The following is a 13211-nucleotide window of genomic DNA, read 5'->3' on the forward strand; positions in this document are numbered from 1 at the left end:
TGGCTAGCCAGAAAGAGGTGGGGGAAAGGACTTGGTACTCATGTTCCTCTCCTCACACTACCTAGCTCTCCTTTTCTTCTTAGCTCTCACAGAGAAAAAACAGAAGAGAAAAAAAAAATCATCTCTTGTCCAGAATTATTTGTGAGGAAAGTGAATGCACTGGGACATGAGATTGGGGAAGAGAAGAGGGATGGCTGTATTTAGACACCAGTGACCTGCAAGGTTTGTCTTGCACAGAGCAGCACCCTGCATTAAACGCCTCTGGTTTATGGCAGCAAGAATTGCCATAAAATGATCTCAGCTTCTGGAATATATTCCAAAAGCCTAGCGTATGGGCTGGGGACACCCATTTAATTAATGTAGAAGCTTCAAGGAAGCTGTTTACAATCCAAACTGGACCTGCTCCAGCATTTTCTTGGCCCTGTACAAATTGGAGTGGGGATGAGAGATTTCCTCTCCTTCCCAAGACACTTTCCCCTTGGAGGCGAATGGGTCTTGGGTAACTCTTCAGAGTCGCAGGATAAATGGGCAGAGGTTGAAGAAAAGGCTCTGTAGAGAGGACTTAGAGTCCATCAAAATCTAGCTCAGTTACTCTAAACTGCTGTCTACGTTTCATCCGTCCTAGGGACAGCCTGGAACAAGAGGTTTTCCTGGATTCCCGGTAAGTGTAACTAATTTATGAGCTATGGGTGTGCGATATTACTAGGAAGCCTCATTAGTGCTTCCTGCATCTCATAATTTCTGTCTGAGACCAAGGACCTGATCTGATATGACTGAAAAAGTAATTTTTTCTGGATTTGTTTTTCTTCTTCTTTTTTTTTTTTTCTTTTAAATGATACTTGTTGTTGGGGGGGGGGGGGGGGGGGGGGGGAGGGAAACCCCAAACCACAGAACTCCGAAAGGAAATTAATTTAAAAAAAACACACAAGTGTTAAAATAACATACTCGAAGCCAGATCTGTTCAGTAAAAGAAAACCATCCTAAGACATACCCCCAAACAAAGAAAAATAATCTCTAGGTAGGTGAAATTCCAACCTTAGCTGAGCCTTTAGGTGATATTACAATAGCAATGAGTGCCTGTGATCCAAACAGGGCCCTGCGTGGTGCAGGTCAGCTGGGGACCATGCTAGGCTGAGTAACCTGGTCATGCCAAAGGGAAAAGACAAAAAGCATGGAAGGGAATTCTTCTCTAACACTGTTAGAGATGGGCAAAAGAACAGAAAAGAAGCCCAGGAGAGGACAAAGCAAGTTTCGTTTCAGTCCTACAGTTGCTGGCAACAATCTTTCAAGCATTGAGGCTGCTGGAGAGCTCGAACAGTTGCTATTTATTCTTACACATTTATCCTAGATGACTAGGAAGCCTAAGGCAAACACAAACACCCCCCCACATCCCTGCTCCTGCCAGGCAGTTCAGCTGCTGCTCCAGGACACGAGATGTGCCAGAGCAGGTCTGTGGGGGAGACTCACTCCTGGAAAATGGGAAGAATTGGCAGCCTCCAAGCCGTCTGACCAGGCTCCATGGCTCTGCCCTTTGCAAAAAGGGGGGCTGTGAGCTGTCCCTGGGCTGAGGAGAAGCAATGTTCTCCAGGCCTTTGTGGTCTTTGGCTTTTGGAAGAGCAGAAAACAAATCGGCCCAGCTCATGAGAAAGTGCCGGGTGGGACAGCGCTCTGCAGAGCCTGTTTCTCATCAAATAGTACCTTCAACATGCTGCCGAGCTGTATGTCACCTCTTCCCTGGGACAGTTTTATTATTCTATCATTTGCAAAAATTCCTCTTCCCCCAAAGGTGGGTGCCTTTTTAAACCAAAGTCTCAAGAAAACTGCTGATTTCCAACCAGTTTACAGGATGCTGCAAAATTTGAAACGTTGAGGGTTTTTTGCAAATTGCCTATGAATCCTTCCTTCCTTCCTTTCCCCTTGTGTCCAGTGTTGCTGCTGAAATGGGCTGACAGTGAGCAGGTCACTGCAGAAGTAACTGGGAAGCTGGGCTGGTACTCAGTGGGCCAGGTACCTGCCAGGACTCGGCAGGAGGGCAGAGTCACTTCACCTCTGCATCCCTTCTCCAGTCCATGCAATCTTGTAACACATAGTGCTTGCTGGGGCAGATGGACAGACACCCTAGTGAAAGCACTTCTCATCATTTCTCCTTTTTTATTTCAGGGCCCTATTGGCTTGGACGGCAAACCGGTAAGCAAACAGCTTGTCTCAAGACTTTCTGCCCTGCTTCCTGCTAGGCTGCACTGTCCTGTCAGCCTGCGTATTAGAGAGTATGTTTTCAAGAGGATTATTTTGCAATGTCATGCACATGCTTGGATTAAAAGAAAATTAGAAGGTTGGCAGGCAGGAGGATACCACAGATGCCTTGGGGGAGATGCAGGAGTCAAGAGATTAGGGAAGGCAGAGTGTGGCTGTTTCCTTTCTAGGCAAACCTATAAAATAGCACTTCACAAGTGCAACAGCCTGGCTGCTGCAGGGAAAGCTTTAGCAGGCACTCCCACCCCAAGTCAGACAGGCAGAGCAGGTCCCCTAGGCACCAGCCCTCTGCCTTAGACAGCCAACAGCTTTATTTGAAGTCGACCCTACAGCTTCTTTCTCTTTGCTGCTGTGCTGCGAAGAGTTGCAGTAGAAGATGAAAGGACCCTAAAGAGCCTCCTTATAATCAGCTCTATAGTAGAGAGAGACAGATCTAAGTTATTCTCATCCTTCAGAGAGCTAGGTAAAAACATAACTACTTCCTTATGAACCCAACTGACATGAAACCCATAGCTCCAGGCAGCCACTTAGCCAAGTTCTCTACCATACTTCCTCTGTAATGGAGAAGGAGGTGGTAGCACATACCTCTGGCACCTAACTTCCTACAGCAGGACCTTATTTTTGCCATGAGGAACATCACCCTCAAGAGAGACCAAACAGCGTCTCTCGTATCTCTCTGGGGTCACACATGTGAGCCCCAGCAAGGCACAGTGCACCGCACTCAGCTGAAGCTGCTCTGCCAGGACAAGGGGGGCTTAACTGTGTCCCAGGCATGCCCCCAGAGCCTTTGCACATTGCATTCATCCTCCAGAGTTTTGTTCTCAGCATTTTGGGTAGCAGGGAGCAGTGCCCTGTTAGGTGTGTGAGCAAAGCTCCACATGCACAGTGTTGCATCGCCTTTGACAAGGTATAGGAACTGTAGGCACCTCCTGAGGAAAGACTTAAGCAGGTTAAGTCAACATCTTCTACAGACTGCAGTAGCCAAAGCTGATGCATGTTTACTTTTCTTTTTGCAGGGTCACCCTGGACAGAAGGGGGAGATGGTAAAAAAAAATATACATTTGTCTGTGGGTGATGAGTTGGTTTGAAATGACGTTACCTCTCAGCCGAAAATGAGCTCATAGGCAGAGTAGTGATGTTAGTTCAGCTAATGCACTGGTTGTGTCCCTAATTCTGTAACTTCATAATAGCAGTGCTGGGATGCATGACTGTAATTTTTACATTATGGTTATCAGATTCATCATGTCACAACAGCAAGTCTGTAGTTACACATGGGATATGTTTTCCTTGCAGTTAGCAATTATGTTCTTTAAATATACTTTGGGAGCTGACATTTTTCGTGGTTGGCCTCATAGCAGAAGTAAAAGTTGATGGAAAGATTTTTCTAAACTCATCTGGCAGCTTTCAACTTATCTAACAACACCCCCAAAAAAGCATATTTTCTGTTTTAAATGTTTATTTCCCCCCTCCTGAAGCTCTGTTTCATATATGCATTGTACTAAAATGATTTTGGTTGAAAATGGTAAGCTTAGGCTGCACTTGATGGAAACCTAAATGCGGTCTTGTTCCTTTCAACATCTCTGATGGTGAAATCCCCAAACACGAGTATGTCAAGCTAGCAGCTCTGTAGTCACCTTCACTCACTCAATGTTTTCTTCTGCTAAGTCTCTTTTTTAAGCCTGAGTGTCAGTATAACCCTCTGGCAAGCACATGTTGAAGATCCCCCCTCCGAGCTGACATCCCCTTGTTGCACAATCCTAGCTCAGGCAGTTGCAGCTCAGGCTTCAGTCCTGGCTGCTTCTGGTTCAATCCCAGTGTGCCGACTGAGGAGACGTGCTGTCAGCTGAGGTCCTGGGAACAATAAGGGTGTGCTTTCCTGATGATTTTTCTTCTCTCTTCTAATAATTCCCCCCCTACGGTGCAGCCAGAACATGTGTGCGTTTTCATTCCTCTAGAGTAACAAAATGAACCCAGATCTCTCTTGGAAGTTTTCTCTAGAATTGTTTTTAAAAGCCAAGTTTCCACCTACTCCGTACAATTAGAGGTTTTGTCTTCTTGTCACTGTAAAATGGGAATTTATCTCTCATTCATCACTGTGTTTCTTTAAAGGGTGCTGCAGGTCCCAGGGGACAACCCGTAAGTATTCCATCTCTTGCAATCTCACCTTCTCCTAATCCCTTTCCCCTTGCATACACTGAACTCCTTCATTTATTGGGGGCTTTTTTATCACTTTTCTTTTATAGGGACCCCCAGGACAAAAAGGAGAAAAGGTAATTTTAATGGGACATGTGCTGAAAATTCAGTGTAAAAAGTGAGCAGGGAAGGGACTCGGTGGACTTGGTGCTGCGTGGTCTGAGTGGCTGAGAAATGCAGCAAGAACAGAGGGCTTTGGGGACAAAAGGCAGGGTGTTTTTGGGGTGCAAATTGGCATAGCTGCACTGAATTCAATATAGTCACAATGATTTACACCTTCGGGATCTGACTCTGTGTGTCTATTTTGGTCCTCTCTGTGGTTTAAACTCTTTCCTTTTAATCCCCTTCTTTCACAGGGTCAGTGTGCAGAGTACCCTCACAGGGTAAGTCATTAACATTATTATCATCTGTCTCGTGCCTTCCTGCATGTTAATCCTCCTTTGTTTGAATGGCTTTTTGTTGGAAATATAGATCGTTTCATTAACAAGATGCGTCATCTGGGTCCTGAGGGCAGTGCTCAGCTGACTGATGTGTTTCACATAGAAGCAGCAGATAAGGTTTTCCAGGAGGGATGTGGGTTCTCCAGTCTGTTCCTGCTCACCAGGGCTGACCCCCAGATAATGCTGTCATTGCTGCTTCCTGGAGACCCTGCTGTGCTCTGTGCCAGTGCAGGGAAGGTCTGTGTTCTCTCCCCAAACCCTCAAAAAACCTGGGGTTTCTGGAGGAGCAGAGGTCACCCGCTCACACCTTGTGCTGCTGCACCGGTTCTGCACGGCTTCCACAGCCTCCACTACAGTTGCATGGCCAGGAGCAGTGCAGGGTTTGCAGACCTCAGGGAAAATCTCTTGTCATTCCTCTGTTTTTTCTGCCTCACATGTGTCTATGCAGTGTTAAGACCAAAGGGGAAGGGTTGTGCTCCCTGCCTAAAAGTAACCCTGACCTCCCTGGTCACAGTGCTCTGGCTGGTCCCTGGTGAGCTGGTCCCCATGCCAGTCCCCCGGCCTGGTGGGCTTTCTGCCTGCAAAGAAGAGGCCAGAGAGGGAGGGTTGATGCCAGCAACTGTTTAATGAAAGCCAGGTTGCTGCCTCACTTGCCTCTTCATCTGGCCTGGCTGGCATGTACCGCAGCCAAGAGAGGAGAGGGTACATCATGGGGTGTGAGGGGATTACAATGGTAAGATTTACCCAGCTCTAAAAGCAACCGGAGTACTGAAAATCCACTGGAAATGCATTGGAACGACATCATATGAAGTGGCTGGAATTTGTAATCTGGGTGTACAGGGAGACAGGCTTAAGGGCTTTCTATTTATTTTTGATGCGCTTCTGGACAATTAGCTGGGCTCTGGTCCCTGGCCCAGAGGGAACAGGACCCTGGATGCTCTGAGCAGCAGAGGCAAGGGAGGGAGCTTGGCTGGCAGCAAGGGAGAAGGGGGCTGTTGGTATGTGCCAGCCCCTGTACAATAATAGCCAGTCAGCTGTGTTTATTTAGACAAGTTGGCTCACTAGGTTGTTATGTTAAAAAGAAGCTAACAACAACACTCACCAGAATGGTGTCCGGGGTTCCTGTTACAGCCCTTCACTCCGACTGTCCTCAGTCCTTCAAGGTGAAAAGCAGCAGTAGAACCTGCTGCAACACTGGGAAATGGAGATGCAGATTGTGCATCACTGGGATTACCCTGGGCTCAGACCTAGGGGCAAAGGCACGCTGGTTTGGTGCATCAGGGTTGTAGGCACCCGGGGGTGACATGCTTGCAGGGCTGTGACAGCAGTGAAAGGGTGAGTGCAAAGCCTCACATCCCAGCAAAGCCTAGCGATGCTTCCTTGGCTCTCATGGAGGTCCTTCTGGTCTCATGAAGCAGTAAGCTCAGCATTTTAAAAAGCCGATGAGCCATTCCAAGGCAGAGACATGCTCACAGGAAGGGTAACTGTCCTCAGATCAGCTCACAGGGGGCTGTCCTGAACGATCTGGTCACAGACCGCAGGTTCAGGGAGCCAGAGGTACAAATCAGCCAACAGAGGTGCAGTGTTCTCTCTTCCTCCCAAAATGAGAATTAAGATGAGCCTTCTTGTAAAAATGCTACACATTTGACTGAATTGCAATTTACTCTTGCTTTGACAAGTTGACAAATTCCTTTGTCAGATATTATGGGTGAGGAAATGAAACCCAGCATCCTGGAAAACCAGGAATGTTGTTTCAGTTTTGTTTCATCGTTGTTTTCTTAGGAAGGAAATGTAAAGTTAGGATGTATGCCTTGGCCTTTGTAGTTTCCTATTTTTTCTGTATGAGTTTGCACTGCTCTGAGGGACAAGCCTAGGTGTGAGGCTACCCATTCTGTGTGAGCTGGCTGTTTAAGCTGCGCCAAAGTGCCACCCTGAGGAAGGATGCTCAGCTGAGGGAAAGGGGGGACTAGCTGTGCTCCACCTGCTCTCAGAAAGGCTGCGTGTCTAACTGACCCTGTTTGTGTCATGTGTCTTCACTGTCCCATAGGAATACCTAAGTACCACCCTTGCAGCCCTGCGTTCTAACCAGATCCTTACGCTGAAGGTTTGTGGGTAATGATCTGACGGGACCCAGTTCTGATGCAAAGGCGTGAGGATGCAGATCCAATATTGCATGCTGTCTTCTGAAAAAAACTTGCCATTGGGACATGGAGGGGGCAGGGCAGGAGCTGGGTGGAAGAGGCTTCTTCTCTAAACTCTCCTACTTGCACCTGAATCCATTGCTGGGTCTTGTCTTATCTCTGTTTTCAGGACTACTTCTCTCCATTTTCTTCCTTATCTTTTCCAGCAATCCTCACTCTGCTTCCCTGTGAGGTGCATAATATTTCAATACACTTCAGCCCTTGAGGAGCCAGACAAAGCCATCTCAGCTGGGCCTGGGTCACTCATACAGATGTGCTAGGCACACCTAGCATGGGGAGGGTGGGGATTTGCAGCAATGTCTCCTTTGAGAAGATCAGCACAGTCCCAAACGCTCTCCTGAGCTATGGGTCCTCCTACACTGTCTTTTAGAAAGAGAAGGATTTCCTTCAGATAAAATCAGCCTAGCTGGTTTTCCAGCGGCACTGCTTTTGCTTGTGATAGCTTGTGGCTCTCTGGATCAGTGCATTTGAACATGACCACCTGATCACGGGGCGGTAATGCTGCAATATTGGGTTGCACTTCACTTTGCAACAGGACTGGATCCTTGCTTTCACTGCAAACACGAAGAACAATGTTTAAGGTATTACAGCGCACTGCTTGCATGCATACTGTTACTGTCGTGGGAATCCTATGGGCACACCTCTCAGATCTGAGCACGCAGCTCACATGTGGAAACCCTGCACACAGGCACATATTTGTGTCTGAGCACAGAAAGGCTCTTTCTCTTCTCCCTGTGTAAATCAAGAGCAGCTTCAATGGAAAACTGATAGGAACAGGAAAGTGGATGAGGCCAGAGGAGCATTCCTGAGCCTGGAGCCGGCACGGTGGGTGCCAGGATGACAGCAGCTTGCATGCAAGTGGAAACTGGATACAGCAGAAGGGTGAACAAATGCTCCTGAGCTTTACTGCATTTGATTTCTGCATGTCCGGGTCAGCTTTGTGCCCTAAGGCAGCATTCCTGGCTATAAGCAGTCAGAGGCTGATGTTACTGTTAAACAAGGAAAAGCAAAGCACAGGTTCCCAAGGCAATACCCTGCTCAGGGCTCAGGCACCAAGGCCTAGTTTTCTCCCTTGGCCATGACGGTTGTGTCTGCCCAGCTAAATGAACCACTCCAGGACCTGTTCACTGGCTCTGATGCCTGCTGCTGGCCCCAAATAGCTTCTCTCCACTCCCTTCCACACCCTGAGGTGAGGCCTGGAGATACACTGTGTTTCTTGTAAAGGAAGATGGATAGTGCTAGGAAACTGCACATGGAAAACTTGGAGAAAATTGTCATTTGCATAGTTGCCTCAAATCTGGTGATGAGAAATTAAGAGAAACAGTCCTGTCACTGTACAGCTTAGCAGAGCCAGTGGGAGAATGTCTTGTGGTATACACTGCCTAAGGACATCAGTGGAGCTGTCAAAAATCCCCTGCATAAATTGTATTTTGGAGCAGAGAAAGTAGTAAAAGCTCTGTGTGGTGGGAGCATGGGACTGGTAAGTGGTCACCCTGCACCTGCTAGGGCTGGCACATGGCTCATTCCCCTGTAAGCAGCGCACAGCGCAGAGGAGCTCAGAGGTCTGCCAGCAGGTACCTGTGCGCGGCTCTCATGGGGGTTTGTTTTCACATCAATCTCTCTGTTCCCCTCTTCTCTGTTCTCTCCCCTGGCTGCTCTCTGACTCTCGGTGCCCTAATGGCCTCCTTTGCCCTGCGACCTTCTGGTTTGATCTTCTTCAGCTGTTGCCTCTCCTCAATTCAGTGCGGCTGGCTCCACCTCCGGTCATAAAGAGACGCACTTTCCAGGTAGACTTCTCCTCATTGCCTGTTTCTAAGCTTAGCCCGATGCTTGCGATTAATCAGCTTGCTATCTGTCTTTCTTCCCCTACAGAGGGTTTTCCAAGAGGCTTGGGCAGAGCTGAGGGACTTTCTTGGAAATGGAGGAAATCTTTCTTTGGTGTGATAATGTGGCTAAAAAGAAGTGCAGTGAAGCCAGTTTTTCAAAAATAAATAGGCCATGAAACTGTTCTGAGAACTGTTGACAAGCAGTCTCCTACCTTAAGTAGTCAGTTCCTGCATATTCAATCTCCTGGCGAGGTTAGAAACCTCTTGCTGAAATGCAGCTAATGTCTGTGAAATTTAACTGAGATGAATGAATAGGCAAACGCTGCTTCTAAGGGCTAGTCTAGTCAGAGACACTTGGGAAAATGTGTTTAAATAAGCTCTTATAATGGTTTCATTAAATTGCATTAAATCTTTGTGTAAACACATTTATTTTGGTTTCCAGGGCCATAACTCCTGTTTAGTTTAGTTTATTTTGGGAATTAATTCATAAAATGAATTATGGACATATGAATAGTGAATAAGAGTGTCCATAGTCAGAGTTCATGTGGCTTTTAATGAGCCCACTTTAAGCTCCCTTGTTCCATCAATTGGGATTAACTTTCCCGTGTGGACAAACCGCTGTAATTACCCTGCTGAAGTGTGCTGGGCACCCTCTATTAAGTGGCTGGGTTTTGTCACCCTGCTGCCTGTCTAGACAGTCAGATGCTCGCAGGGAATTGCAGTCTGCAATACAAGCCTTTGCCACGAGGTGCCTGGTCCTTGCCCAGTGCTGACAAAATCCCGACCTTATCGCTTGAGCCCATGGTTTCAGTTCAGTTTCTATCGATTTCAGTATTCACACCACACAAAGCCCACAACTTGCACTGCTTGCCCTTCAAAGTAACAGTCTGGAGAGCCAGGCCAAGGACTACCTCTTGGGAAGGCTCTGAAGGCTGATGTTTGCATCCAGGATGAAGTGGGAAACTTGAATAGCTGCCCTCCGGCCTGTCGTCAGCCAGGGCTGCAAATTCCCTCTGTCCCCGGAGGCTAACTTCGCCAGACAATTTTGCCGTGATCTGTTTTGCTGTCGCTGTATTCATTCTCTAAGTGGAGCAAAGTGTAATCCACTCCTACAGATCTGCCAGCACCAGGCAATTCCAGGAGCCCAGCATTTGAATCTCAAAAAAAAAAAAAAGTGAGACTGCAAAATAAATGTTAGCACCAGCGCCTGAGAGAGGAAAATCCTGGTGGTGCCTCTAAGCACATCAGCAGGAGCACTTTGCAGAAGGGCTTGGGCTTAGGAGAGACATGGGCTGAGTGGAGACCTCTGTTAGGAGGCTGAACAGGCATTGCATTGCTGGGGCACAATCAGGGTGGCTAACTGGTGTTCAAAAGAACCAAAAAATAGCTCCAGTCAATGGCTAAAAATATAGAATGACATCTGATCTCCAACTTACTGCATCCACTTACCGTCCAGTTAGATCTGGGGGGGTCTTTTTGTGCTGAATGCATTAAAAAGACTATAATGGTGTTGTAATAATATTTTGCATGGTTAGGGATCTGCATGGACAGGTACTCACTTAGACAAAGCACACCGTGTCTAAGGCAGCAAAGCTAAGGCAATGCAAATGGGAGTTTGGGCGAGCTCCTTCCAGCCGCTTCCCTTGCTGTGGCAGGGCTCCCACTCTCCCCACCTCCCCTTCCCCTGCCAGGGTACCATCACCTGTTCCCAGCATTATGCTGCATTTTAGTGCCCTAAGTGGAACATGGAGTGGGCTGACAGAGAGCAGCTGAGGTGGGAACGGAGGAGGGAGAGCCAAAGGCAGACAGGCAAAGCCCCCTTTACCTTCCCATGGTGCACCCATGGTGGGGGTGCTGTGAGGTGCAATGGGAGGGTAGTCGCTGAAGCTGGGCTGAGAGGTCAGGGCAAGCAGGAATCCAGAAGTACGCTCCGGAGTCCTCCAAGCCTCTTGTCTTCCTTGGATCCAAATTCCCTTTGAGATTTAAAAGCTATGAGACCATTTACAGGATGGTTGAATAGTGCTGATTATGGAGGACAGGGAAGCTCAGGAAGGATCTTGCATTCCCTTGCATGGACCATAAGGTGAACTGGGTTCACCTTACAAAATGAGGAAAAGGAGGGTGCCTTTCCTGGTTGGCCCATCAGGCTTCCTAGCATGGGCTGCGGGTCAGGCACTGAGGCGGTGGCTCTCTTGAGGAGAAGGGCTGTTGCTCCTCACATGACTAAGCTTCCCATGAGCCTGGCCCGCATATTGGAAAATTTCTTCTAAATAGAGCTCATGGCAGAAGGGATGAAATTTTCAGCTTATTACTTTCATTTATCATTCTAAATAAAGCGAACATCCCTGTATCTTCGTGTTTTACTAAAGGCAGCCAGGATAAACAGCACACTTGGTAGGAACACATGCAGAGGAAAGATATGAAATCTCCTGCACACACAAGTACGTGACAGAACACTTAGTTTTACCCAGCACCAGTGTGTAAAGCTGTAGAGAGGATAAATGCAGCAGAGACCCAACTGCACACCCATTGATTTATAACTAAGAAAAAAAACGTGTTTGACTTCTAGCTTCCCGTGAATCCAACAAGGAGAGTTTTTCAAATTTAAATTGGGTCACTAGTAGTAGGATGTCATGGTATTTTATCTAGGGAGGGGGAATGGGAGGGGAGCCCATGAAACTAACAGCTTAGCATGGGTGCCGCGGTGCCTTAGGAGTTCGCTGGATGCATCAATTATAGATCAGCAGTCTGGTATTCGAACATGGCGCTTCCAACCCACTGTCTCCTCAGCGCTGCTTGATCCCAAGACCAGGTCCTTTGGGCCAAATGACATTGCTGAGGCATGAGCCACAGCCACCGACCAAATGGCTACTGCGGGGCCTGGGAAGGAACCGGCTGAAACAGCTTAGTTTCAGAAAGCTTAAAGTGGCAGGTGGCTCTGCACGCACGAGCTTGTTAAATCTTACAAAAACAGGCTCTGCCTAGTGTACATAGGCCTGTTTTGGGTGGGCTCCAGAAATGCCATGATGATCATGTTATTTTCTTTTGGTTTTGTGGCATTTCTACTTTTGGTCTTTGGCAAAACAGAGGGAGTGTTGTCCAACAAATATAGCATAGGGAAAAAAATAGGCTGAGGTAAGACACTGTGGCTCTGCCTGGAAGCGCCACTGTGGTCACGGGAGGCTTTGCTTCACAGATGACTGTCAAGTGCTTTGGAAAGCCTCCTGAGAAGCTCAAGATATGTTGGTCCTTGATATAGAAATTGTACTTGAATGACTCAATGAAGAAAAAGATCTCTTTGGGCTGCTCAGTCATCTGTAGATCCCTTTTACAGGCAGCTCGGATGAGGTGGCCTCAGATGTCTTTGCAAACTGTAGGGTGCTGGCTCCTGCTGCCCAGGTAGCCCAGCCATCCTCAGCGGGGCTCTTCCTCACTCTTGGAAACCTCTCCTAGTACTAACCTGGGATTTGCTTCTACCTCTTCTGCTTCAGCCAGGCTGGCCTGCCTTGGGCCCTTGGGGTGGTGGTGTGAAGGGTTTGCTCTGCCTGCTGATAACCCCTTCTTTTAACAATCTGCAGGGTGAACAAGGACAAGCAGGAATCCAAGGGCCCCCAGGGCCCCCTGGCCCACCAGGGCCCACTGGACCGGCTGGACCTGAAGGAACCCCAGGACAGCCTGGGCCAATCGGGCCACCTGTAAGTCCAGTTACAAAAAAGCCTTCTGCTTCATCTTTCCCTACTAGGGCACAATTTCCTTTGGTTTTTGTTGCCTCTTCTGAAGCCAATACAGCCACGGACATGAGATCTAGAGGGGATGCAGATGTGTGAGGAGAAAGAAGTTCCCAGGTGTGAGGGGGAGAAGGAGGACAGGCAGAGGTGTGCATCTGGCACTGTGTCTGGACACGCACATGTGAGTGGGTGACACCAGGCATGCTTCCTCCTCCTCAGCCTCTGCAGGCAGCCACAGGGAGGAAGTAACACAAAGGGTGTAATCGTCCTGCTCACAGCAGAAACCTGACCAATAAGAATCCCTACGACGCCTTTGAAGTCCTCCCCCTGTCCTGTTCTCAGGCTGGTAGCAAGCAGCCGAGAAGGGTGAAAACAGAAGCAGCATTTTAAATAATACCATTGCTAAATGGCAGGGGACAGGGCAGAAAATCCTGCTAACGTATCTTTCTCTCACAACAGGGCAGAACGGGAGAACCTGGGAAGCCTGGCAGAGATGGAAAGGTGGGTACCAGAAACCAGCTCAGTTCCTGGGAGCTGTAGGGAGAAACATGGCATGTTGGCCCTGCAGCC

General features: G+C 48.1%; 1 protein-coding gene across 1 annotated transcript in view; it reads left to right on the top strand.

Moving 5' to 3' along the window:
* The window catches only part of COL13A1 (collagen type XIII alpha 1 chain), a 94587-nt gene that overhangs the window by 41350 nt on the left and 40026 nt on the right, over positions 1-13211 (top strand). Inside the window, exons 9-17 of the mRNA XM_080401317.1 lie at positions 626-661; positions 2161-2187; positions 3270-3296; positions 4363-4389; positions 4497-4523; positions 4803-4829; positions 8809-8874; positions 12492-12608; positions 13101-13142. Coding sequence (XP_080257443.1) covers positions 626-661; positions 2161-2187; positions 3270-3296; positions 4363-4389; positions 4497-4523; positions 4803-4829; positions 8809-8874; positions 12492-12608; positions 13101-13142 — 396 coding nt within the window. The remainder of the gene's footprint in view (positions 1-625; positions 662-2160; positions 2188-3269; positions 3297-4362; positions 4390-4496; positions 4524-4802; positions 4830-8808; positions 8875-12491; positions 12609-13100; positions 13143-13211) is intronic.

The sequence above is a fragment of the Falco punctatus genome (assembly GCF_963210335.1).
Source record: "Falco punctatus genome assembly, chromosome: 9".
In the NCBI taxonomy this organism is placed as follows: domain Eukaryota; kingdom Metazoa; phylum Chordata; class Aves; order Falconiformes; family Falconidae; genus Falco; species Falco punctatus.